Here is a 27442-nt window from a genome sequence, read left to right as displayed (position 1 = left end):
ATATGTTGACTTAATTTTTACAATTCTGCTTAAGCTAAAGGTTTTTTTAAATAGTAACACTCAACAAAGTTGCAAAAGAATTACCAATATAAACATAAAAATCTTATATGTGTATTTCCACATACCGTAGTCTAATTTTGGAGATTTCATTTATGTGTGTTACTAATATCAAATCATACAAATAGGAACAATGGGTAATAATGTCTCTAAATCCTGACAGCAAACAGCTAAGGCTAATATTTGAGATCAAACGTTCCAAAATAATGTACGTATGCATTTGTAAATAGTTTAAAAATTAACATTTTGTTCATATTTGTAGTATCCTATACAGGAGGGTGGTCAAACTCGATTTCATTTAGGGGCATATCAGGTTTGTGTTTGGCAAGGAGGATGTGGACAGAATGGGCATAGCTGTCACTTATGTTGGGGGACACCTCTGGTGGCTTGAATGCTCTGCCAATGAAAATGTTTTCAGCTGGGATGGCCTCCTACAACCATCTGCCAGTGAAAATGGAGCTGGTGAACTCTGTGTGCAGCCCTCATCAGCTCCATTTTATTTGTAGAGGCACCATGGGTTGGTCCTTTACTATTTCCAGGGTAGCCCTGAGTTTAACACTCCTGCTATAGAGGTTAAAATTGTATGTGAATATGACGTACATAGACTTAAAAATCATATTAATTTATACATTTCACTAACTTTTGTTTAAACTTTTAGATATTGACTCACATTCATACATTGACTTGCTCTTACATTTTTATTTAAATCAAAAATTACATATATCTTCCACCATGCCTGGCATAGCTTCTACATAATACATCAAGATGACAGCTATACCACTAAATAAAAATACAGGTTTACTACATTACTGTATTACAATTGCAATAATTTTTACCAGGTCATTTTTTTAAAGTCATTTATTTTATTGTTTCACGAATCACAAGAAAATTAGTTTTCTAATTTCTTTTGAATAGGAACTTGAAGCTTAGAAAACAAATCATACATTGGGAGAATGGAGAAGATGCACTTGAATAAAAAGTTGTTTTTAAAAAAATATAAAATTAACATTGACTATGTAGATTTCCCTTTTGAACAAATACAAGGATATATAGAATTGATAGAAAAGTCATCATTAATACAAACTGCTCCTTTAGGAGCTATATTCCCAAATGTAGAAAAATGCTAAAGATACATAGAATAAAAAATGGAACATTAATTGTCTTAATGGTATTTCTGTAAGACTTCTGTGGGGGCCAGCACCAGGCTGGCTCCTGTGGATTCAAGAGTTAAACAGGCTCAGGCTTGGTTAGCACAGACCATGAATTCCCAAGAAATCCAAAAACATCTTGGAAACAAATCACTTTTGTGTAGCTGGCAAAAAAAAAACCTACACATAAACTTAGCTGTTTAAATCATTTGAAGTCAAACGTGGCTCAAACAGAGATTTTTTTTACCTTATTTCTATAAATAGATTTGCACACTATAATCCAATGTATATTTTCATGTAGAAAAACAAACCAAAAAGAGATTGCATAAAGTCCTGGATGTTGTTTTGAGGATAGTAAGAAGAGGTTGAAAGCTCTATTTTGGCAGTTCCTCTATAATTATGCGAGACACTGAGTTCCATCCCGTTGATGCATCTCCTCTTGGGTAATCTGAGCAAGTCCCAACCCAAACGGCAATATCGACCAGTCCAGCATTGATTCCTTCACATAATCCTTCCACTGTTCAATATATAAAAAGCATTGATTACATCTATATAGCAAAGTGAGCAGTATCAATACATAAAACCTTACAGTGGTACCTCTACTTACAAATTTAATTTGTTCCGTGAGCAGGTTCTTAAGTAGAAAAGTTTGTAAGAGGAAGCAATTTTTCCCACAGGAATCAATGTAAAAGCAAATAATGGGTGCGATTAGGGAAACCACAGGGAGGATGGAAGCCCTATTTCCTCCCAGGAGATTCCTAGAGAGGCCCCATGGAGGCTTCTCACTGCCTTTTCCGGTCCTGTTTCCTCCCAGGAGATTCCATGGGGCTACCTTTGAAAAGTGTTCGGAAACTTCAGATCGTGCAGAATGCAGCTGTGAAAGCAATCATGGGCTTCCCAAGGTATGCCCATGTTACACCAACACTCCGCAGTCTGCATTGGTTGCCGATCAATTTCCAGTCACAATTCAAAGTGTTGATTATGACCTATAAAGCCCTTCATGGCATCGGACCAGAATATCTCCGGGACCGCCTTCTGCCGCACGAATCCCAGCGACCGGTTAGGTCCTACAGAGTTGGCCTTCTCTGGGTCCCGTTGACTAAACAATGTCGTTTGGCGGGACCCAGGAGAAAAGCCTTCTCTGTGGCGGCCCCGACCCTCTGGAACCAGTTCTCCCCAGATATCAGAGTTGCCCCCACCCTCCTTGCCTTTCGCAAGCTCCTTAAAACCCACCTCTGTCGTCAGGCATGTCGGAATTGAAATTTTCCCTTCCCCCTAGGCTTATAGAATTTATACATGGTATGCTTGTATGTATGATTGGTTCTTTAAATTGGGGTTTTTTAGATTATTTTTAATATTAGATTTGTTTACATTGTCTTTTTTCTTGTTGTTAGCCGCCCCGAGTCTTCGGAGAGGGGTGGCATACAAATCTAATAAATACAAATACAAATACAAATTCCTAGAGAGTCCCCACAGAGGTTTCTCCCTGCCTTTTCCAGTTACAGTTTCAGAGGCTCGGGTGTAAGTGGAAAATGGTTCTTGAGAAGAGGCAAAAAAATCTTGAACACCCAGTTCTTATTTTAAAAAGTTCGTAAGTAGAGGCGTTTGTAGATGGCGGTACTACTGTTTTGGCCTTTTAATGGGAAATTAAAGGATTTTTATTTAACTGTTGATAGAAACATAGAAGATTATCATTTCTCTTGGATGTTGTTTTTTTAGTCGGGTTTTTTTTCTATTGAAATGGCACCGCAGAAGATAAAGATTATTATTCTCTGCGTGACCTTTATCTACAATTAATCTTATACTCTCAATTTTCTGGATTTACATGGCACGCCATGTACCATACCACAAGTTGATTCAGTTTCTATGAAACCCCCGAAATCAAAATACTATATGTTTGGCTAATTTGTGGTTCAGTATTTATTGACAATATGAGAATTCAGACATGGTTAACATTGTATCTGCTTCATAGCGCTTGAGTTAAATGCTTTAAGATTGGATAATTTAAACTCCTTTGACTGTTTAGCATCTGAAAAGAATATTGAGCTATACTAATCCATTGACTTGTCATAAGAAGTTTATTTGCTATTACATTCCCAATCTCTTCATCATTTCCACCCTTTAGCACAAAAATGCTTGTTTTATTATACGACTCCAGTACTTACCTGAAGATGTGCGGTGTATATTAATAGTAGAATTTAACTCAGGGCTTCCTTGATCTAAATAAATTATAGCTTCAATAGGAAGTGGTCCAGAGCACTCAGCCCCATTAAAAGTAAAATACCAGCGTTGACAGCAGGCATTTCTACATTTAAGTCGAAGTGATCCACTGAAAAGAACTCTTAAAGCACTGTTGGAACGCATCTTGGTGAATGTACATTCCTGTGAGAAAAGAATCAAGTGAAATTTTGAAGAAAATACAATTATCCTAACCAATTGCTGTTTCACAATAGGAGTAACCCCAAGATATGCTGGAGCTATTAATAAAGATCAATTTCATAAAGCTCAAATAAAAAAGTAATTGGGAAAAAAGTGTCAGACGGTAATGATGAATGAATTGTTCCAATTGTACAGTCCTTATATTTAAGATACTATTTTTTTTTATTATTTTAAAAAAATTATCCAAAGTGGCAAGGATCATTTCATACAATAAATTTTCTGACTGAGGAAGTTTCTTTGTGTTGTGTGTATTGATGAAAGTACAGTCATAGTCTGGGTAATTTCCTGAAGAAATCTGCCGAATTTGTTGGCTGAATTCACACCTAAGCCAAGTTTACAAACTTCAGTGGCTGGGTCATAGACTAGGCCAAAACCAAACAAGCCACATTGTGGCTTAATGTGCAGATCCAGTCAACAGGTCCAGGTCTAATAGAAAATTAGGAATTTCAATCAGGAATCTTTTTCAACCCCTCTGGAAATGCCAGAAACATTTTAATGCAAAGTAGACATTCAGCTACTAAGCTCTGTCAAAGGTTAAAGGTTTATAATCAGATACTGATTTGTTTTAAATGTCTTTTTATTGAATGGTTTTTATGCATTAATCAGTCATTCTGAAGCTGCAAAAACTGACTGTCTATTTTGAATAAAAGTACTAAAAGCCCATCTGCTATTAACTCATTAAAATTGTTACTTCCTCGTATTGCCATATAGAGGTGGTGGGTTGCTAGCGGTGCGGTAGGCGACTGTGCACTGGTAGTGGCTGCCAGATTGTGCAATTTGCACGCGACCATATTAGTGCCAGCCCTTCAGCCGCCACCACCTTTTTTTTCTTTAATTTTGGTAATTTTTTACTTCCTGTGTATGCGCAGAAGCAAAATCTGCTGTGAGCCGCCCCGAGTCTGCGGAGAGGGGCGGCATACAAATCTAAATAATAAATAAATAAATAAATAAATAAATAAATAAATAAATAAATAAATAAATAAATAAATAAATAAATAAATAAAATCTCACGCACGTGCAAGATTTCACCAATTTTTAGCTTCTGTGCATGCATGGAAGCAAAAATCGACGAAATCTCGCACATATGCATGTCCCCTCTTGAGATTTCAGTGCATTTTTGCTTCCTGTGCATGCACAGAAACAAAATCACGCTGGGAACACATGCAAGCACACACGCCTGCATATGAGACTCCTCATGCTGCGTGCACAGCAAACCGGTAGCAAAAGATAAAGGAAATCCATCCCACCATATAGGGTTAGTCAGACAACTTGACTCTAATCATGTTGAAGTGTTTGCTATCCAAATCCGAATACTGTACAAAATAATGTATTTATATCTATGAATTGTTTTTTTTAAGTATTGGATTTGTACACTGTTTATTATTGTTGTGAGCCGCTCTGAGTCTCCGGAGAGGGGCAGCATACAAATCTAATAAATTATTATTATTATTATCATCATCATCATCATTATTATTATTATTATATAAGTTTTTATAAGTGGGTCTTTGATTATATACCATCATCATATATATCATCATCATCATTATTATTATTATTATTATTATTATTATTATTATTATTATTATTTGAAGATCCACCTTAGGCTTACTGGGACCTTGGTCAATGATGTCAACATGTCATCAAATAGGACTTAGGGCTGGAAAAAACCCTTCTTCAGAGGGAATAGGAAGCCGGGAAGATTGTTAGCAACTAATTAGGGCTGGGAAAAAAGCTTTGAAAAAGCTACATTTAGAGTATAAGACACACCCAAATTTTTAGCCTCTTTTAAGGAGGAAAAAGGTGCATCTTATACTCTGAAACATATGGTATATAATCAAAGACCCACTTATAAAAGCAGACAGAGCTTCAGATTTACAGCTGAAACATCAAACATCCATTTTGACTCTTTCCCATACTGAAACCTAAAAAAACCCAGGACACAGTGTTTTTGCCAATTCCAAAGGTGATCTGGGACCATACATGTATGCAGGCTATCTAGCTTTGTCAAAACTGGATACTACGTAGCCCCTAGAAAGGAACAAATCATTAGTCAAGCAAAAGCATTATGGAACAAATTCCTCACCCTATCTTGGTGGCCTACATATTGTGCTATAGTTGTGCATACTTACTGCAATTTTTCCAAGGTCTATGCCATAGTTCAAGGCACTCCATGAGCATTGCTTATAGTTAGGGGTCCAGGATTCCACAAAGCTTTCTTGCATGCATTCTCCTTTTTCTCCTTTAAGCCCATCTCTGCCAGGGATACCTGGAGTCCCAGGTATTCCGTTGATTCCAGGGTTTCCATCCCTTCCAGGAAAACCAGTAGGTCCTTGCATACACATCCCATTATACTGAGAAATAAAAAGGTACGTTGGCATCACACAGGCATTATTACATTTACTTATGACAGAGAGGACGATAGTACAAAAATGGTAGATTTAGATGGGGGGAAACCCACTTATTTAGCAAACTGAAAACCATCCATTTGGGGAAAAATAGTCATACTTTCAAGTGAATATCGATGTCAAATAGATAATTGATGTCAAATAGATAATTTAGTTTGTGTTTACATTTTTAAAACAACTTGAAATCATTGTTCAGAGTATAGGGCACCTTTTTCCATCATGTGCCGAAAGCATGTGCGCATACACTATCTCACCTGCCCTCATCCATCCCCACAGAGGCCCTCCGGAAGCCAAAAATACCCTCCCAGAGCCTCCATGCAAGCTGAAAATCAGCTGACTGGTGCATACATGTGTGCTGGAACTGAGCCAACGCAATGGCTCACGTGCCTGTAATATGGCTCCGCGTGCCACTTGTGGCACCCGTGCCATAGGTTCACCATCACTGGTATAGGGGAACATGTATCACATCAATCTTGAAACATTCTAATCCATGTTAGAGTCTTTCGAACACAGAACCAGGTAATCAACCCCATCATTCCTTTAATCTCTAGTAGTACATAAGAACATAAGAAGAGCCATGCTGAATCAGGCCAAAGCCCATTGAGTCCAGCATTCTGTATCACACAGTGGCCCACCAATTGTCCATGGGGATCTTGAGCAGAAAGAGAAGGCAAGACCCTCCCTTTCCCCTGACCCCCAACAGATGGTGCGCAAGGGAATCCTGCCTGCCTCAACCAACATAGAGGCGGCACATGGACATCCGTTTCAATAACCAGCAAATCCAAAACATTTATATTTCAAAATTATTCTCAGTGAATCAAATGGATGTAAATTAAAATTAAAAAGATATTTTAAATCTGTTACATAAATAAAGAGCCAGGGTCGTGCAGTGGCTAGAGTGCAGCACTTCAAGCTACTTCAGCTAACTGCTAGCTGTAGTTCAGTAGTTCAAATCTCACCACCAGCTCAAGTTTGACTCAGCCTTCCATCCTTCCGAGTTGGGTAAAGTGAGGACCCAGATTGTTGGGGGCAATAGGCTGATTTTGTAAACCACTTAGAGAGAACTGTGAAATCACAGTATATAAGTCTAAATGCTATTGCTAATGCTATTGTGAATGCGATCCTAGGTAGAGGCAGATGTAGGATCTCCTGCTTGGGCAAGGGGTTGGACTAGATGACCTGTAAGATCCCTTCCAACTCTGTTAATCTTTTAAAATCTGTCTTCTCTGAAGATTGTGAGATCGTCTGCTTGGGGAATTCTCTTCCTGAGTAATCAATTCCCATCAAAGATAAGGTTATTAAAGCATCAATATTCTAAATTTGGGCCTGAGTTGCTTTGCTTTCATTTTCTCTCTCTCTCTTGTCTTTTCCTTCTGTGCTATGAATTTGAGGACTAGGGCACCAATGTTGTCAATATTAAATGTATCACAAAACATAAATACCTGTATGTCTCAAGAGACCACAACTCTCATTACCTTTTTCTCTGTTCCAAATTATGATAAGTATGATTTTGTTCAACTGGTCTTAGTCTTAATGGCATATGGTGTATTTTAAAATTTGACTGTAGGTTTTTAGTTTAATTTCTTCTTTTAATACTTCTATATCTGTGATGGCAAACCTATGGCACATGTGCCACAGGTAGCATGCAGATCCCTCTTTGCTGGCACGCATGCTGCCGACCCAGGCCAGATCTCCTTGGGGGTTTTTTTGTGAGCTTGTTTCACTGCAAATGCTGAAACAGAAGCTCACCAAAAAAAGATCTTACCTCTTGCTGCACTGCCGGTTTTGGGATGCCCTGCCTCCCACTGGCCCACTGATCTTTGGGTGTCTGCTGCGTATGCCCACATGCCCATGAATGTGCGTGTTTGGCTACTCAGTGTCTAAAAGGTTCGCCATCACTCTTCTAGATCTTCTTGATTTAGTTTTGTTCTCCAAGTTAAATAAAAAAGCAGCCTACAGTGGTACCTCTATTTAAGAACTTAATTCGTTCCGTGACCAGGTTCTTAAGTAGAAACGTTCTTAAGTAGAAGCAATTTTTCACATAGGAATCTGTTCTGTCTGGGTTCCCCCAGACCTCAACACCAACTGGAAAAAACAGCCAGACACTCTGGTAAAAGCCAAAAGTATTTTATAACTGGAAAAAATAAGCACAGAGGAAAACCTGTTCTTCCCAACAGACAGGATATAATACAGTACAGCAGGGTCCTGATGTCCAGACAATACAGCAAGCTTCTTGCTGGCACACCCCCCCCAAGGTTTCAATAGTCAAAGGCACAAACCAGGATTCCAAGACACCAAAGTTCACAGTCAGGTCCCACGACTCTCAAAGATAAAACTCCACAAGCCAGGAAGGGTGGGTCTGCCTTTTAGCCTTTCCCAAGAGCACCACACCCAAACCCAGCTGCTGCCACTTTAATGCTGAAAGTATTTAGCCAATTGACTCCGTCTCTGATTAGCTCTTCGTTGTCGCAGATCAATTATGGCTTGTGCACTTTCCTCTAAGGAATCCAGGCTGCTTGCTGAGGAGAGCTCCCCCTGGTGGGACTCTGGCTGTCCTCCCTCTTCTTCAGCCTGGGATTCCTCCTCGTCTGTCTGCACCTCCTGTTCCTCAGCCTCTCCCTCTGAGCTGGAAACCGACAGAAGGTCAGCCGTTCCCGGAGGGGCCTCAGACGGAACCACAACACCATCCCCCCGTGGAAGGCCCCTCCCCACCTGCCAGCGGAGAGGACGCGGTCTCTGAGGGAACTGGGCGTGAAAATCCCGAATAAGGTCGGGAGCGTCCAACAACGCCGCTTCCACCCAGGAGCAATCCTCAGGGTCCCCCTCCACCCATTGCACCTTGTACTGGAAGCAACCGTCCACCCAACGGGAATCCACAATGTCATGTACCATAGCTTCAGGGAGGTGGTCACGAACACACGGGGCAGGAAACACGGGAACATTGGGACGGAGCGGACAATCGGGAGGAACAGGGACTAACAGTGAACGGTGAAACACAGGGTGAACCCGCAAGTTGGCTGGCAGGGTGAGCCGATAGGCCACCGGATTGATCACCCGCTCAACGGGAAAAGGACCCAGGAACCGGGGATCTAATTTGTGTCGGGGTAATTCAGAGGCTACGTATTTCGTGGACAGCCACACCTGATCCCCCACCACCAAGGGGGTCACATCCCGTCTGGAGCGATCAGCCACCCTCTTGTAGTCCTCCTTGGCTTTATTCAGGTACCTCTTCACCATTTCGTGGACCGCCTGCAGCTCCGAGAGAAAGTCCTCAGCAGCAGGCACCGGGGAATCTAGGAGGGTCAAGGGAAAGAAGCGAGGGTGGAAACCATAATTTGCGAAAAAGGGCGTGAGCCGGGTCGATGAGTGGCGGGAGTTGTTAAAAGCGAACTCCGCTACAGGGAGGAACCGGGACCAATCAGTCTGGCGATCCGCCACGACACACCTCAGGTATTGCTCCAGTATCCCTATAACTTTTTCTGTGCCTCCATCGGTCTGGGGGTGCTGCGTCGATGCGAGGCACACGGACACATTCAGGGCCGACATCAATTCCCGCCAAAACCGGGCTGTGAATTGTGTTCCCCTATCAGAGACCACTCGATCCGGGAGCCCATGTAACCTAAACACGTGGCTGATAAACATTTGAGCCGTGAGTTGGGCATTGGGCACCCTAGTGCAAGGTACAAAATGGACCATCTTGGTGAGCATGTCCATCACCACCATGACTACCGTGAAGCGAGCAGAGGAAGGCAAATGAGTTACAAAGTCAATGGACACGGCACCCCAGGGTCTCTCAGGCGTGGGCAAAGGTTGCAGTAATCCCGGTGGGGCTCCAGTCACCCCCTTGGCCGTACGACACCGGACACAGGTGGCCACATAGGAACGCACATCATCTTGGATGCGTGGCCACCAGAATGTCCGAGAGACCAGCTCCAATGTTTTGAACAGGCCAAAATGCCCCGCCACTGGACAGTCATGACACTGGGTCATAATCAACCCTCTCACTGGCCCGGCGGGAACATACAGCTGCCCCCGGTACCGAAGCAGACCGTCTTGAAACGTCCAGGGGGAATTGGGTGTTAACTCCCGCACTCTCTGCGCTACAAACCCATCCTCCCGCTGCGCCTCCCGTAAACGGCGACGCAAGTCCACTGGGTCCTGAGTGGCAGCCAAAGCTGCAGGGGGTTCAACTGTCTGCAGAGGAGCCGGCTCCCTCGGGTGCGTGTACTCCGGCTTGCGCGACAAGGCATCTGCTCGAGGGTTCTGGGCACTGGGAGTGTACCTGATGCGGAAATTGAACCGCGCGAAAAAGAAGGACCAACGGATCTGTCTCTGGTTTAACTTCCGAGCCGTCTGCAAATACTCGAGGTTCCGGTGATCCGTCCGTACCTCGATTTGATGACGGGCCCCCTCCAGGTAATGCCGCCAATGCTCAAAGGCAGCCTTCACCGCTAAGAGTTTCTTCTCCCAAATAGTATAATTCCTTTCCGAGGGAGACAATTTCCGGGAGAAGTAGGCACACGGAAACAACATGTCACCGGGACGATGGGCTTGGAGGAGCACTGCGCCAACCGCTACATCTGAAGCGTCTGTTTCTAACACAAACGGCCGAGCGGGATCAGGATGGCGCAGAAGCGGTTCCGCCATGAACGCCGCTTTCAGGGCATCAAAAGCCCGCTGTTCCGCCTCCCCCCAACCAAACGGGACTTGTTTTTGTAACAACCGAGTCAAGGGCGTGGTTAACGTGGCATACCCCGGAACAAAAGCCCGATAGTAGTTCGCAAACCCCAAAAGACGTTGTACGTCTTTCACCCGTCGTGGAGGTTGCCAAGACTGAAGTGCGGCCACTTTGCCCGGGTCCATGGAAATGCCGCCTGGAGACAAAATGTGCCCAAGGAATTCGACGGTAGTCTGGAAGAATTGGCACTTCTCCAGCTTGGCATACAAATGCTGCTCCCGCAACCGGAGCAGGACCCGGCGCAAATGGTTCAAATGCAAGGCATGGTTCGGGGAATACACTAAAATGTCATCAAGGTAAATCACCACAAAATGGTCCAACATGTCCCGGAACACGTCGTTCATCAGATGTTGAAACACGGCCGGGGCGTTGGTGAGGCCAAATGGCATCACTGTATATTCAAAGTGGCCGTAACGCGTGCCAAACGCTGTCTTCCACTCATCCCCGGCCCGCATCCGGACCAAATTGTACGCACTGCGCAAATCGATTTTGGTGAATACCGTTGCCGTCCGCAACCGGTCCATGAGTTCAGGGATCAAGGGCAAGGGGTACCTATTCCGCACCGTGATGGCGTTAAGGCGGCGATAGTCACAGCAGAGGCGAAGATCGCCCGTTTTCTTTTTCACGAACAAAACAGGGGCAGACAAAGGGGACTTGGATGGCCGAATAAATCCCTTGGCCAAATTCTTCTCCACAAACTCCTTGAGGGCCACAAGCTCCGGCTCGGACATGGAGTACAAACGACCAGCCGGGAGCTTGGCGTCAGGGAGCAGGTCGATGGCACAGTCATACGTCCGATGCGGTGGTAGCCGATCCGCCTCCTTCTCATTGAACACATCGGCGAATTCCTCGAGCCAACGGGGTAATTGGATCGCGGGAACTACTGGGCCGTGGGCTGCGCACACATGTCGGTGATGGTCCACGCACTGCAAACTGGAGAATGTGACCAGGTTCTGGGACCACACCACATGCGGGTCATGTGCACGCAGCCATGACAACCCCAACACGAGGGGAAAATGAAGCCCCTTGGTAACATAAAACTGTAGGGCCTCCTCATGAGTTCCAATGCACATCCGCACCGGCAGGGTCTGGAAACGGATGGGACCAGCCAGCAAAACCCGCCCATCGATAGTCTCCACAGTTAATGGCGGGGTAACAGGACAAAGGGGCAAGGAATGACGTTGGGCAAAGGCTTCGTCCAAGAAGTTCGTCGTCGCCCCCGAATCCACGAGGGCCAACGCGGGATAAGTCCGAGTCCGTTGCGCGATATGCAGAGTCACCGCAAGCGTCAGGTGTCGAAACGGTCCGAATTCGGGAGTCGTGGAGTCAGAAGAAAGTGGGATCCCCGCCCGACCTAGTGTTGCCACCAAGCCGGGCCCCCCTCGTTTCCCGATCGTTCCGGCGACGGAGGACATCCAGACGAAGGCCCCGCCATCGGAGAGTTCAGGGCAGGGACGGGGACACAAGGGGTTGTCTCCTGTAACTGCACAGGGGACGCCATGGGAAGCACGGGAGAACTGTAGGGTACGGGAACGACGGCAGCCACCGTGCTCTGCCTCTTGTGGGGACAAACGACAGCAAAATGTCCCGGGGCCCTGCAATAGAAGCACAACCCAGCTGCCCGCCGACGCCCTCGTTCCTCCGGGGTCTGTCGGGGTCGGGCGTAACTCACGTCCATCGGCTCCCCGGCAGCAACACGATCCATCAGGCGTGGAGGCAGCGCTGGTGAAAAACGTCGGGGCGCAGGGACCGGAGCCGGAGTGCTTACGGTCGACAACCCCCGCCGCGGAACAGGTGTCGGCGGGACGCCTGACGCACGGGGGTTGGACCGTCCCGCTCGACGGACTTCCCTGGCCAACAGCCTGGCCTCTATTGCCAAGCAATGCCGCTCCAAAGCGTCCAACGTGCCGGGCATCACCTCATGCACCAGTTCGTCCAACATCGTGTCTGATAGTCCATCCTGAAAGGCCTCGATCAGGGCAGCCTCATTCCACTGGACTTGCCCGGCCAGAGACCGAAAGTCAGCCATATAGTCCGCCAGGGGGCGCGAACCCTGGCGTAATTGCTTCAGCGCCCGCGTGGCCGTCTGCTCCTGCACCGGGTCCGCAAATTGGTGACGCAGCAGGTCACAGAAAGTGTTGTAGTTCTGGAGTAGCGGGTCATCCCGGGCCAGGTAAGGTGCCACCCACGACGCTGCAGGGCCAGCCAACAAACTACACAGAAACGCCACCTTGTGGTCATCCCCTGGGAAGTGCATCATCTGAGCGTTGATAAAAAGCTGCACCTGGCTCTGGAACGCAGAAAACAGTCGCCGGTCCCCCCAGAACTTTTCCGGCATCGCCACAAAACATTTCCTTCTGGGCAAAGGTGCTGGAGGAGGTACCACAGGTGCCGCCTGGGGTGGGGCCGCCTGGGACAAAACCTCCACTTGGCGTTGTAATAACAGGACTGTCTGGGTCAACTGAGCAATGTCCCCTCGCAACTCTGCAAAGACAGCCTGCATGTCAGCTGCAGAAACATCCATGGTGGCAGGCAAAAACAGGAAGCCAACAAGCAAAAGATGTCCAACAAGGAACCAGCAGCAGAGAGCAAGAAAAAAAACAACCAAACCACCCCTCCAAAATGAGCACCAGGTGTCTGGTGGTTGGTGGAGTTTTATACTGTTCTGTCTGGGTTCCCCCAGACCTCAACACCAACTGGAAAAAACAGCCAGACACTCTGGTAAAAGCCAAAAGTATTTTATAACTGGAAAAAATAAGCACAGAGGAAAACCTGTTCTTCCCAACAGACAGGATATAATACAGTACAGCAGGGTCCTGATGTCCAGACAATACAGCAAGCTTCTTGCTGGCACCCCCCCCCCCCCCCCAAGGTTTCAATAGTCAAAGGCACAAACCAGGATTCCAAGACACCAAAGTTCACAGTCAGGTCCCACGACTCTCAAAGATAAAACTCCACAAGCCAGGAAGGGTGGGTCTGCCTTTTAGCCTTTCCCAAGAGCACCACACCCAAACCCAGCTGCTGCCACTTTAATGCTGAAAGTATTTAGCCAATTGACTCCGTCTCTGATTAGCTCTTCGTTGTCGCAGATCAATTATGGCTTGTGCACTTTCCTCTAAGGAATCCAGGCTGCTTGCTGAGGAGAGCTCCCCCTGGTGGGACTCTGGCTGTCCTCCCTCTTCTTCAGCCTGGGATTCCTCCTCGTCTGTCTGCACCTCCTGTTCCTCAGCCTCTCCCTCTGAGCTGGAAACCGACAGAAGGTCAGCCGTTCCCGGAGGGGCCTCAGACGGAACCACAACAGGAATCAATGTAAAAGCAAATATTGTGTGCAAACCCATTAGGAAAGAAAGAAAAGCTCAGAATTGAAGAGGAGGAAGACAGTCACTGCCGAAGGAAGAAGTCACTGCTCACTCGCTTTGTAGCCGGCGCCTTTCCTTCGCTGTGCTGACTCCTCGGCTGCCCAGAGCGAAGGGAGCGTTTCTTTTCTCTGGGCACTGGCAGAGGTTTATTCCCTCTCCAAGCGCCCAGAGAAAGGAAAATGCTTCGTTCGCTCTGGACTGCCAAAGCCTCCTTAAGCGCCACCAAAAGGCTCCTCTGGCAGCCTACATGGCCGGGATTAAAAGGGGAATGGCAGGAAACTGGACGGGCCTTCGTGCTGCTCTAAAATTTCCTGGGAAATTTTTCCGAGCTCGGGTTCTTAAGTAGAAAATGGCAAAAAAATCTTGAAAACCCAGTTCTTATCTTGAAAAGTTCTTAAGTAGAGGTACCACTGTATAGGCATTTCTCCTGGGGTTTTTTGTTGTTGTTTCACTTTTTGACAAACTGCTTAGAAATGGATAGTACAAGCTTAGCAGGAGCCAAGAAAGAGCATAGAGCAGAAAATATAATAATAGGTTATTTCTTCCAAGCCTCCTCTTAAGAAGAGAGGGCAGAATTAACCAGTCTGCTACTACTATTGTCGATGCCAGTAAACCCAGAGGAAGAGCATCTTGAAAGCGAAATGCTATTTCTAAAAATATGAGAAAAAGTAAGCAGCATAATCATCATTTTGGAGGAAATCAGTGAGAGGATTGTACGAAGTATCTGGTTGGCTCATTCTAAGAGTGTGTGGAATTTCTGAGGCAGGCAAGACTGATTGGAATATCAAACCGCATCCGAGGAAAGGCATGTTTTGAAAGAGTGAGGCAGACAAAAAGCTGGTGGGTGGGTGCATGAGAGGGGGTGGGGAAGGAAGAGGTCTTCATAAGCAGCAAAAGTCCATTTCTGAACCGAATTCCAACTACACAGCACTGAAGCAGCCTTCCCCAACATTATGGTGCCCTTCAGAAGTATCTGAATGGCTTTGTTAGCTAAGAACTGCAGGCAAAGTTTGGAGAAGGGTGTTCCGGAAGCTTCATAGTTTTTCTTCAAATTAAAATGATCTTCGATAAACTCAAAGACTGGTACAGTTGTTTACAATAGTAGGTCCTCTCTATTTGATCTTGCTTTTATGCATGAATTGCCAATTACGCTTAGCTGTCACTAAGCAGTTGCAGAGATGGCGTTGACCTGGGCTGATCATGAAAACCCGAGAAGGATCAGACTTGTTTAGAATAGAATAGAATAGAATAGAATAGAATAGGGGAGGGGAGGGGAGGAGGAGAGGAGAGGAGAAGAGGAGGGGAGGGGAGGAGGGGAGGGGAGGGGAGAGGAGACGAGAGGAGACGAGAGGAGACGAGAGGAGACGAGAGGAGACGAGAGGAGACGAGAGGAGACGAGAGGAGACGAGAGGAGACGAGAGGAGACGAGAGGAGAAAAGTAGAGGAGAAAAGTAGAGAAGAGAACAGAACAGAAGAGAAGAGAAGAGAAGAGAATTTTATTGGTCAAGTGGGATTGGACACACAAGGAATTTGTCTTGGAGGACATGCTCTCAGTTTACATAAAAGGAAAGATAAATTCATCAAGAATCATAAGGTACAACACTTAATGATAGTCCGGGTATATACAAGCAATCAAATCATATTAGGAACCAGTCAATATAAATTGTAAGGATACAAGCCACAAAGTTACAGATGGGTGATGGGAATGGTGAGAAGATTAATAGTAGTGCAGACTTAGAAAATAGTTTGCCAGTGTTGATGGAATTATTTGTTTAGCAGAGTGATGGCGTTTGGGTTAGTATTTGGAAATAAGAGTATCGGAGGGGGGGGGGAGATTTAAAAGAAATTCTTTGATTAAATTGCTGTGTCTATGGAACCAGAAGTCAAAATTAAACTTGAAGTCTGTACAGATACTCATGTCAACAAATGTACTATATAACTGAGGTCTAACCATTTTAATTCCAAAGCATTTTGCTTCACTTGTATGATTTTATCATACAATTTTTTATGTTTATGTACACTAAGAGCATGTGCACCAAAGACAAATTCCTTGTGTGTCCAATCACACTTGGCCAATAAAGAATTCTATTCTATTTTCTCATACAAGTAAATTCCACTCTCACTACGTTGTAGAAAGAAGGTATAGCAATGATGAAAAACATAATTCCCAAGAGCAAATGTAATGATTCCTCCAGCTTACAAAGGAATGCCTTCAGTGAGGAAAAATGTTTCAGAAGCCACTAATCTCTCTAAATGCTCAACTCAATAAATCACCAAGACTGGAGGAAACCAACTGAGTTACTCATCCTCTGAGTCCCACCACAGCAGATGGCCAAGCGGTCTTTCTTTCAATTGTTGGTATCCAAACTCCAATTTCAGCCTGATCTTATTTACATAAGAACTCTTGAGTATGAGATGGCTTTCCTTATTTGGCACACTAAGAGGGAAAACTGAGACCTAATTTAAAGGAAGCCAACTTCATTCAACTCTGAGACATTTTTGCACAAGAAAAAGTTGTCTGGTGTAAGCCAGGCTAAACAAAATGACACATAGGCTTGATTTCAAGGCTGAGAGTTAGTTAAAATATAAAATACAGGAAGAATCAATGCATCCGTCTCTTTGCTGCCTAACGTCTTGCCATCCACTTTTCCTTTCTTTTAGCTTCATCATGTTTAATTTTAATTGAAATCAACCTATTTCAATTAAATTCAATTGAGTACAACCCTTTTGTACTATTATTGTTAGAATCAATAAGATTGTCACTAACAGAAGAGCAACTTTCGTAAACTACTCAAGACTCCTTTCCCCCAGGCTCTTTTATACTTTGTTTTATGTTTGGCATGAATGTGTTGTTTGGTTTTTTAAATAATGATAGGGTTTTATATGTTTTTAATATTAGATTTGTTTTACTATAATATTGTTTTTATTGTTGTTGTGAGCCGCCCCGAGTCTTCGGAGAGGGGTGGCATACAAATCTAATAAATAATAATAATAATAATAATAATAATAATAATAATAATAATAATAATAATAATAATAATTATTATTATTATTATTATTATTATTATTATTATTATTATTATTATTAACTTACTCCTGTAACAAAGCTGTGCTTCAGAGGAAAAGGCTACCTAGGCAAGATGCTACACTTAGGATCCCCCCAACTACATGTTTTGGTTGGGGGATATGACTCCTCCATCCAGAATGCACATAGAGGAAGTCCTCAACATACAACCTCATATTAAGCCCAAAATTTCTGTTACTAAATGAGATGGTGGTTCGTTGGGTTTTGACCCATTTTATGACCTTTTCTTGCCACGGTTGTTAAGTGAATCAGGACAGCTGTTAAGTGAATCACATAGCGCTTAAGTCAAACAACCTTCCTTATGGACTTTGCTTGTCAGAAGATCGCAAAAGGGGATCACACTGCGTCCCGGCATGTTGCGTCCCAGTATGTTTTTGCTTCTGCGCATTCTGTTAGCGGTTCAAATCTCATCACCAGCTCAAGGTTGACTCAACCTTTCATTCTTCCAAGGTGGGTAAAATGAGGACCCGGATTGTGGGGGCAATATGCTGGCTCTGTTAAAAAGTGCTATTGCTAACATGTTGTAAGCTGCCCTGAGTTTAAGGAGAAGGGCGACATTTAAAAAAATCAAATAAATAAATATGCAGGAAAACAAAATATCATGAGGGGACATGTGTGCGAGATTTCAGTGATTTTTTTTTGCTTCCGCGCATGCACAGAAGTAAACAATCACTGAAATCTCATGCACGCACACGCACCCCCTCACGACATTTTACTTTCCTGCGCATGCAAAAACACACCAGGACACAACACACTGGGACGCACCACACATGCATGCAGGAGAACAGAAGTTGCATGTGCAGCACAACTTTGGCTACCCCGCCACCATCCCCATCCATATCGGTAGCAACACAACACTGCGCATGACCCTGGGGCACTGCAAAGGGTCGTAAATATGAACCACTCGGCAAGCATTTGAATTTTGATCCCTTGACCCTGTGGGGATGCTGCAAGAATCCTGAAGTGCAAAAACGCCAGCCTTAAATCCAGTGAAGGGCTACCGAGTGTGATGAACATTTTTATGATAAGGGTTTTTATGTTTTTAATATTGGATTTGTATATTGTGTATTGTGTTGTGAGCCACCCCGAGTCTTCAGAGAGGGGTGGCATACAAATCTAATACATTATTATTATTATTATTATTATTATTATTATTATTATTATTATTATTATTACCAAAATTATTACTACCACACTGTGGGCGTGGCTTATGCAGGACATCCTGCATTTTCATTCAACATCTTTCAGTGCAAATTGGGTGCTCTGGTGTGGAGCTCCATTTTCGCTACCCAACTGCGTCCCCCCACCCCTGGCAGGCAGTAGCCCACTCCTGCATGAAACCATTTTTCCCAGCTGTTGTAAACTACAAACAGTCACTAAAAGGAACCGTCGTAAGTCGAGGACTACCTGTACCTACGTCTATCTTTACACAAGGAAAAGAAGGGGGGCACCCCCCATCCCCACCCCGTCCTTTCACACCAAGGGGCGGTGCGCGGCCCCGGGAGAAGGAGCCATGAGGTGCTCTGCCGCGCGTGGGGGGGGGGGGGGGGGCTCTTCTTTTCCAGCGGCGCCCTGTTGCCCCCGCACCGCCGGGCACCACCGACTCACCACGTCCACCACCTCCCGCTGACGGACCGGCTTTTGTTTCCCTTTCTGCGTCTCCGTCGACGTCCCGGGCGACGAAGCGGCCGCCAGCAAAAGCAGCAGCAGCAACAGAGCGGCCGAAAGCGCGGCTGGAGACGACAGCTTCATGGCCGTCGAGCGTCGGCGACTGCGAAGCCGGGAGGGGCTGGCCCGTTGCTTGTCTGTCTGTCTGTCCCGCCAGGCGCAGCCACACAGAGGAGGCTTTCACCGCCGGAGAGCGCCTGTTTCCCCTGAGGGGAGGTCAGGAATGCGCCGCTGGCTCCCCTCAGAAAGAGGCGCGCCTCCACCCGAAGAGCTGAGGCCGGAGTGGAGGAACCAGCGAGGGAGTGTGTGTGGAAAAAAGGCGGCGAAAGTAGCTCCCCCCCCCCCCCAGCACCACTTTATTCCGGGCGAGACAGAACTCAAAGGTGGGCGTTGAGGCTGGTGGCGATGCGATTTTCCCGCTCTCCCTCCTCGGCCACCTGGGGGCGCGAGGGAGCTCCCCTGCTCGCTATCCCGCCACAGGTTGGCCTCTCCCGCTTGTGGGGGACCGTTTGGGACAGGAGTAGGCAAAGTTGGCTCTTCTGTTGCATGTGGACTTCAAGTCCCAGAATTCCCGAGCTAAGCACTTTACCCATAGACTATGACAGTTGGCCTCTCCAGATTCCTAAGAGGTCAGTAAGGGGCGTACATAAGCAAACTAGAGTGCCTTCCGTCCCCTGTCCTATAGTCTCCTATCTCATATATCATCTCTACTATATCCTCTATAACCTTCATTGTATATTATTTTGTATTGGACAAAATAAACAAGCAAATAAACAAACAAACAAACATGATTGGCTCAGGAATTCTGGGAGTTGAAGTCCACAAGTCAAAGAAGAGCCAACTTTGCCTACCCCTGGTTTGGGAGGAAGGCCGGGCTTTGGGAAGCAGCCTCGTCTTTTCTGCCTTCGAGGGTCCTTCGAGCCTGACCGCGAGGGCCCGGCTCCTCACCAGGCTCTCGTGTTTCAAAGCAGTGCATTGCAGATGGTGGGTGTGGGGGAGTGAAGAGGTGACACTTGGGAAGCAGCAATACGTTTCAATTTCACCTGGAAGTAGCGGGGAAAGTGAAACCCCCGTGTGGGGCGGATGTCTTATTTCAAGTTAGGAAATAAGCAATGGGAACAAAGCGTTTTCTCCAGTGGGAAGTTTTTTTATACGAAGTATAAAGAGATACCGGTAATTATTGAAGTCGAACAATAACTGTAACTTTGTATTGTACCCTTAAGATTTTATTAATTTTGATCGTTTCTTCATTGCTTATTTGACTCCATGACAATCATTAAGTCAAACTATTTATTAAGTTTGCACTACTATTACTACTAGTTTTCTCATCATTCCTTCCACTTATGACTGTATGACTGTACGTAACTTGTTGCTTGTATCCTTAAGATTTTTATTAATTGTTTCCTCATTGCTTATTTGACTCCTATGACAATCATTAAGTGTTGTACCTAATGATTCTCGACAAATGTATTTTTAATGTACACTGAGAGCATAGGCACCAAAGACAAATTCCTTGTGTGTGCAATTACACTTGGCCAATAAAGAATTCTATTCTGTTCTATTCTATTCAGCACGAAGCCAATAACTTCAGCCTGATGATGACAAATATGATTTCACTGAAACATCGCAAAGACACTCAAAATATTACACGGGAAAAACCCGAACTCACAACAATCTACATCTATATATCTATATATGAAGGTCTTGGCATATTTGGGTTTCTTCCCATGTAAGTTTTAGAGATTCCTGGCTCCCTGAAACAATTCAAAAGTTACACGGGAAGAAACCCAAATATGCCAAAATGTTCATACCTGTACCCATGAAAATCTATGAATATGTGTGTGTGTGTGTGTGTGCGTGCGTGCGTGCGTGTAACATATTTTTGCTGATAGTGAAAAGGTATATTGCTGATATATATCATTATAAAACATAACAAAACATAATTTTTAAATTATTAGATTTGTTCTTACATTGTTATTGTTGTGAGCCGCCCCGAGTCTACGGAGAGGGGCGGCATACAAATCTAATAAATAATAATAATAATAATAATAATAATAATAATAATAATAATAATAATATACATGAGAACTATAACATAATAAACAATGAAATAAATATAATAAAAGGATCAAGGATCAATTTCATTTCAATGTTGACATGTTATATGCTCTTTCTTTTGCATCAGATCTCTAAAATGTTTAATGCAGTCCTCAAACTTTTCTTGCAGATGAACACTCTTCAGTGATGTGAATTATAGACCATTGTGTAATTTTCCACTTTATTTTTTCTCTTAAGACTTTGATGTGGGTGAAAAATAAGACTTCAGAAGCAAAGGAATAAAACTCCGCTGAGAACGAAACTCCTTGACTGAAATTTTGAGAAACATCCATGAAGCAAACTTTTTGCAACATTAAGGTCATATTTAGGTTACACCTGTAGGAGAAGGAATGACAGAACCTAAGTTGAAAAGAGGGATCAGACTAAAACCCCTACAATACCCACAAGCAAATTAAGTCCAAGGCCCCCCCCCAAAAAAAGTTTCTTAATGCTTATCTAACTTTAAGCATGCTGCTAACTTGATTGAGAAGATTCTGGTGAAAAAATTATAAATCACTTTAACTGGACTTGAGTTGTCCTATCTCTTAATGATGAACCTATGGCACGCGAGCCACAGGTGGCATGCGGAGCCATATCATGCCATGTTTCAGCTCCAGCGTGCATGTGCATGCTGACCAATTGATTTTCATCCTTGGGAAACACCATTTTGTCCTCCAGACGCTTCCCTGAAGCCCCGGAGGCAGAAAAATCCCCTGACAACAGACAAACCCGAAGTTCAGAAAAAACACACTTCTTGTTTGCCGTTGTGCTATTTTTTGCTCTCCAGAGCTTCAGGAAGCTTCCCTGAACCCTCTAGAACAGTGTTTCCCAACCTTGGCAACTTGAAGATATTTGGACTTCAACTCCCAGAATACCCCAGCCAGCGATCTCAGGAACCGCCTTCTGCCGCACGAATCCCAGCGGCCAGTTAGGTCCCACAGAGTGGGTCTTCTCCGAGTCCCGTCAAACAATGCCACTTGGCGGGACCCAGGGGACGAGCCTTCTCTGTGGCGGCCCCGGCTCTCTGGAACCAACTCCCCCCAGAGATTAGAATTGCCCCCACCCTCCTTGCCTTTCGTAAGCTACTTAAAACCCACCTCTGCCACCAGGCATGGGGGAATTAAGACTTCTTCTCCCCCTAGGCCGTTACAACTGTATACATGGTATGTTTGTATGTATGTTTGGTTTTTATATATTAAGGGGTTTTAATTTGCTTTTAGTATTGGATTTTATTGTATATTGTTCATGATTGTTGTTAGCCGCCCCGAGTTTTCGGAGAGGGGCGGCATATAAATCCAATAAAACTTGAAACTTGAAATATCTTCAAGTTGCCAAGGTTGGGAAACACTGCTCTAGAGTGCAAAAACAGCACAATGGCCAAATGGAAGTGCGTTTTCCCAAACTTCTGATTTGCCCATTTGCGCATGATTGCGGGGAGTGCACATGCATGGGACGTAAAGGATGTGGGCACATGCACGCATGCTGGCACCCACACACACACCACTTTTGACACGCGAACCAAAAAATGGTTTACCCTCACTGTCCTATACTCGGTCTAATGTCCTGAGATGGGGTCTCCAATCTTGGCAACTTTAAGTCTGGCGGATTTCAATGGAGAGTTAAGTCCGCCAGGCTTAAAGTTGCCAAGGTTGTAGACCTCTGCTCTGAGATGGCATCCAGCCATCGCTTTCTTAGGTAGCCTGGTTTCCTTTTACAACTAAGGCTTCTGTTCTGCCGGAGTGTTTCAACCGCCTGTAATTACAGGGTAATTAATCCAGGAAGACACACACCACACGATAAAAGGAAAACCCAAAAATTTTTATAAACAGAAAAACAGAAACAGCTCCCTTTTTAAATGTCAAAGGGATTTTCTGGTACATACAAGTCACAGGTTAAATGCAATCCAATTGCTCACCCAATAACTGGGAAATTGAGTCCAATTCTAAAGTCCAGAGAGTCCACACACAATCTTGAACAGCACAAAAACCACGATCTTGACGAAACAATGAATCAGATAAACTGCCATGAGGCTAAAACACCAGGTTGCACTTTTATCTGTAGCACTAATTACAGCAGCCCCACCCAACCACAAGTGGCCTCATTTTCTCTTGTAATAATCCTTCAGTTGTTGTCTCCTATGCATCCCTCTACACATGCGTGGATGTGTCATTAATTCTTGTTCAGAATCCAAGGATGATACAGATGACTGATCTCCTCCTGGGCTGTCTGCCAAACTCCCCTCTTCCCTGTCACTCACGCTTCCTTGGTCAGAGGAGGCTTCATCAGCAGATTCCATCGGGAGCAAAACAGGCCTGCGGCCTGTGGATGTTTCCCCCACATCCACCTGCACATTCCTTGGGGCAGGAGCTGGGCCAGAGCAAACCACAACAGCTTCCAAACATAATTGTTCCAGTAAATTTCTCCACATGAGATGGCCAAGGTGAGATGCAGTTTTGTGATTCTGTCCTCCAGTGATATATCTGGTGTTGCGTGCTCCAAGATATATTCCTTAACCACCTCGAGCCTTATTATTCTCCCGTGTCTCTTTATAACCCTTTCTGTGTTCCAAGGCTAGGAAATGAAAGAAAACTTGAGTGATGTGAAGATAAAATCCAAGGCATTTTGATCTTCTATTGCAAGTAGTTTATCTTGCCTTATTAGAAGATGAAACCTGTTCAATTATAGATCTGGAGCCTGATATAAGAAAGCAATAACTCAAGACCCATATTTGTTCGTGGTGCTGATTGTTTTCTCTCCTCTCTCAACAATCTGCTCTGCACCAACCGTATATAATGGGACATGACTCAATCCATTCTCAGTTGTTTGTGTTTCTTAGACTTCTCAGCAGTTGCTAAGAGGGCTGATTAACTTCTCTTCAAACTTCCAGCTTCTCTTCCAACTAGAGATCACAGAAAAGGAAGTGCAAGACCTATTTCACAGACAAAAGCCAGGAAACGTTCCAGGCCCAGACAAGATCACTTCTTGCTTAAAAGTCTGTGCTGACCAATTGGCCCCCATGGTCACCCGAATCTTCAATAAATCGCTAGAGCTGTGCTAGGTTCCTTCTTGCTTCAAATTCTCTACTGTTAACCAGTGCTGAACAAAACCATCATCAAGGGACTGACCAACTACAGGTCAGTTGCTCTAACATCTGTAGTTATGAAATCCTTGAAAGGCTAGTGCTGTCCCACTTGAAATCCATCTGGGATCCACTGTTAGACTCCCTGCAATTTGCATACTGAGCAAACAGATCAAAAGATGTGGCTCTGCACTACATCCTACAACATGTTGACTCTCCAAAGACCTAAGCAAGGGTCTTCTTTGTAGACTTTAGTTCAGCATTCAATACCATCATTCCAGACACTCTTCTAACTAATTATCTCCAGGACTGCCTTCTGCCGCATGAATCCCAGCAACCGATTAGGTCCCACAGAGTGGGCCTTCTCCGGGTCCCGTCAACGAAACAATGTCATTTGGCGGGACCCAGGGGAAGAGCCTTCTCTGTGGTGGCCCCGGCCCTCTGGAACCAACTCCCCCCAGAGATCAGAATTGCCCCCACCCTTCTCGCCTTTCGTAAGCTCCTTAAAACCCACCTCTGCCGTCAGGCATGGGGGAGCTGAGATATTCTTTCCCCCTGGGCCTCTACAGTTTATGCATGGTATGTCTGTATGTATGTCTGGTTTTTATAATAAGGGGTTTTTAGTTGTTTTATTATTGGATTGCTACATGCTGTTTTTATCACTCTTGTTAGCCGCCCCAAGTCCACGGAGAGGGGCGGCATACAAATCCAACAAATAAATAAATAAATAAAATAAGCTGAACTAGCTAGCGGCACCTGAACACACTTGTAAATGGATCATAAGCTTCTTAACAAACAGGAAGCAGCAGGTGAAGCTAAGCAGAATCACATCAGATACCTGTACAGTTAGCACAGAGGCTCCCCAAGGCTTTGTGCTCTGTCCACCTCTCTCTATATACCAATGACTGCATCTCTAATGATCCACCTGTTGAACTACTGAAGTTTGCAGATGACACAACAGTAATCAGTATCATTCAAGACAATGATGAATCTGCATACAGACAGGAGGTTGAACAACTAACTTTGTGGTGCAACTGCAACAATCTGGAACTGAACCCACTCAAAACTGTAGAAATGGTGGTAGACTTTAGGAGGAAACCCTCCCATACTTCCGCCTCTTACAGTAATATACAACACAGTATCAACAGTAGAGACCTTCAAATTTCTAGGTTCTACCATATCTCAAGATCTAAAATAGACACCTAACATTAAAAAAAAATCATCAAAAAAGCCCAACAAAAAATGTTCTTTCTGCACCAACGGAGATAGCTCAAGAGCTGTTGATAACAATTCTACAGAGTAATTATTGAATCTGTCATCTGCATCTCTATAACTGTCTGTTTTGATTCTGCAATCCAACAAGACAGACATAGACATCAGAGGATAATTAGAACTGCAGAAAAAGCAATTACTACCAACCTGCCTTCCATTGAGGACTTTTATACTGCACATATCAGAGAGGGTCGTGAAAATATTTACTGACCCCTCACATCCTGGACATAAACTGTTTCATTTCCTACTCTCAAAACCCTATAGAGCACTGCACACCAAAACTAGACACGACAGTTTTTTCCCAAATACCATCCCTCTGCTAAACAAATAATTCCCTCATCACTGTCCAACTATTTACTAAGTCTGCATTCCTATTACTTTTAATCTTTTCATCGTTCCCATCAGCCATCTCGTCCCACATGACTGTATGAATGTACCTTGGATGCTTGTATCTTTACGATTTATATTGACTGTTTCCTAATGTGATTTGATTGCATATTTGTACCATGACTATCATTAAGTGTTGTACCTTATGATTCTTGATGAGCGTATCTTTTCTTTTTTGTACACAGATCATATGCACCAAGACAAATTCCTTGCGTCCAACCACACTTGGCCAATAAATGGCCAGCATTGTCCAGGAAAGAGCTACAGGGAATAGAACCAGCATGGCCGGAAGAAAGGTGAAAACCACTGAAATAAGACTGCCTAGAGAAGCCTTCGTTTCATGAGACTTCTGCAAATGGGAAAGAATTTCCCTAATCAACTGTTTGGATTACATAAACCAGTGTTTCTCAACGTTAACAGCTTTTAGACGTATGGACTTCAACTCCCAGAATTCTCCAGCCTAACATACTAGTTTGAAAATGCTGGGAGTTGAAATCCTTCATTTCATTTCATTTCATTTCATTTTATTGGATTTGTATGCCGCCCCTCTCCGTAGACTCGGGGCGGCTAACAACAGTAATAAAAACAACGTGCGACAATCCAATACTAAAGCTAAAAACCCTTATTTTAAAACCAATCATACATACAAACGTACCATACATAAATTGTGGAAGCCTAGGGGGAAAGAATATCTTAATTCCCCCATGCCTGACGACAAAGGTGGGTTTTAAGAAGCTTGCGAAATGCAAGAATGGTGGGGCTATTCTAATCTCTGGGGGGAGTTGGTTCCAGAGGGCCGGGGCCGCCACAGAGAAGGCTCTTCCCCTGGGTCCCGCCAAACGACATTGTTTAGTTGACGGGACCCAGAGAAGGCCAACTCTGTGGGACCTAATTGGTCGCTGGGATTCGTGCGGCAGAAGGCGGTCCCGGAGATAACCTGGCCCGATGCCATGAAGGGCTTTATAGGTCATAACCAACACTTTGAATTGTGACCGGAAACTGATCGGCAACCAGTGCAGACTGCGGAGTGTTGGTGTGACATGGGCATATTTAGGGAAGCCCATGATTGCTCTCGCAGCTGCATTCTGCACAATCTGAAGTTTCCGAACACTTTTCAAAGGTAGCCCCAAATCCATTCATTTTAAAGCTGCCAAGGTTGAAAAACACTGATCTAAATGATGAGGGGACAGTTACTATATTCCTAAATTAAACCATGGCCACTTGGACTACAAAAAAACCCCATCCTTCAATACTATAGCCAAGATAGGTCATTTGAACTTTCTCATATGAGTCAGTTAAGCATGTCATCCATAGCCCTGAAGGGAGATGGATACTACTGGTACATGCAATCTCTTGGTAAGATTGTGGCGTCTTTATTTGAAGACATTTCATTAACTAAGTAGTAACAAGTTAGCATTTCTAATTATTTTTCTGTTAATGAGTTAAGCATGAACTTATTAAAGGGGTTATTTAATAACTTGGTTGGACCTGGGTGTGGAACACCAGGAAATTTCAAGCCTGTATTTGAACTGACATTACTCAGTTAGTTGCCAACACCTGTCAGTATTTCTGAGTCATAAGCAAAGCATGCTTGATTGAATGTTATGAAGCTGGCTTTTAAAATCTGCAGTCATCTCGATTATGTATGAGGCTTCCTAGCTTTCAATGAGATTTGATTAATACAATGCGTCTAAAAATACCATGAACC

At 44.4% G+C, this 27442-nt stretch overlaps 1 protein-coding gene across 1 annotated transcript; it reads right to left on the bottom strand.

Moving 5' to 3' along the window:
• Positions 1-741: 741 nt before the first annotated feature.
• CTHRC1 (collagen triple helix repeat containing 1) lies at positions 742-19337 on the bottom strand. Its single transcript, XM_070748170.1, has 4 exons — positions 18840-19337; positions 5774-5995; positions 3371-3587; positions 742-1722 (listed from the first exon to the last, which is right to left on the bottom strand). The coding sequence occupies exons 1-4, from the start codon at positions 18981-18983 to the stop codon at positions 1580-1582; spliced, it is 726 nt and encodes a 241-aa protein (XP_070604271.1). The 5' UTR covers positions 18984-19337; the 3' UTR covers positions 742-1579.
• Between the last annotated feature and the right edge of the window lie 8105 nt (positions 19338-27442).

Source organism: Erythrolamprus reginae, chromosome 3 (genome assembly GCF_031021105.1).
Source record: "Erythrolamprus reginae isolate rEryReg1 chromosome 3, rEryReg1.hap1, whole genome shotgun sequence".
NCBI lineage: Eukaryota > Metazoa > Chordata > Lepidosauria > Squamata > Dipsadidae > Erythrolamprus > Erythrolamprus reginae.
Note: the sequence above shows the minus strand (reverse complement) of the source record. Positions and strands in the feature narration are given on the sequence as shown.

What these genes read in the sequence shown, in the direction of transcription:
- CTHRC1 (XM_070748170.1), bottom strand. Translation starts at nt 18,983, where the DNA reads ATGAAGCTGTCGTCTCCAGCCGCGCTTTCGGCCGCTCTGTTGCTGCTG. An exon ending in AGCGGGAGGTGGTGGACGTG is followed by an intron (nt 5,996 to 18,839) that starts GTGAGTCGGTGG and finishes TTTATTTCTCAG; the next exon opens with TATAATGGGATGTGTATGCA. An exon ending in TAGACCTTGGAAAAATTGCA is followed by an intron (nt 3,588 to 5,773) that starts GTAAGTATGCAC and finishes CTTTTCTCACAG; the next exon opens with GAATGTACATTCACCAAGAT.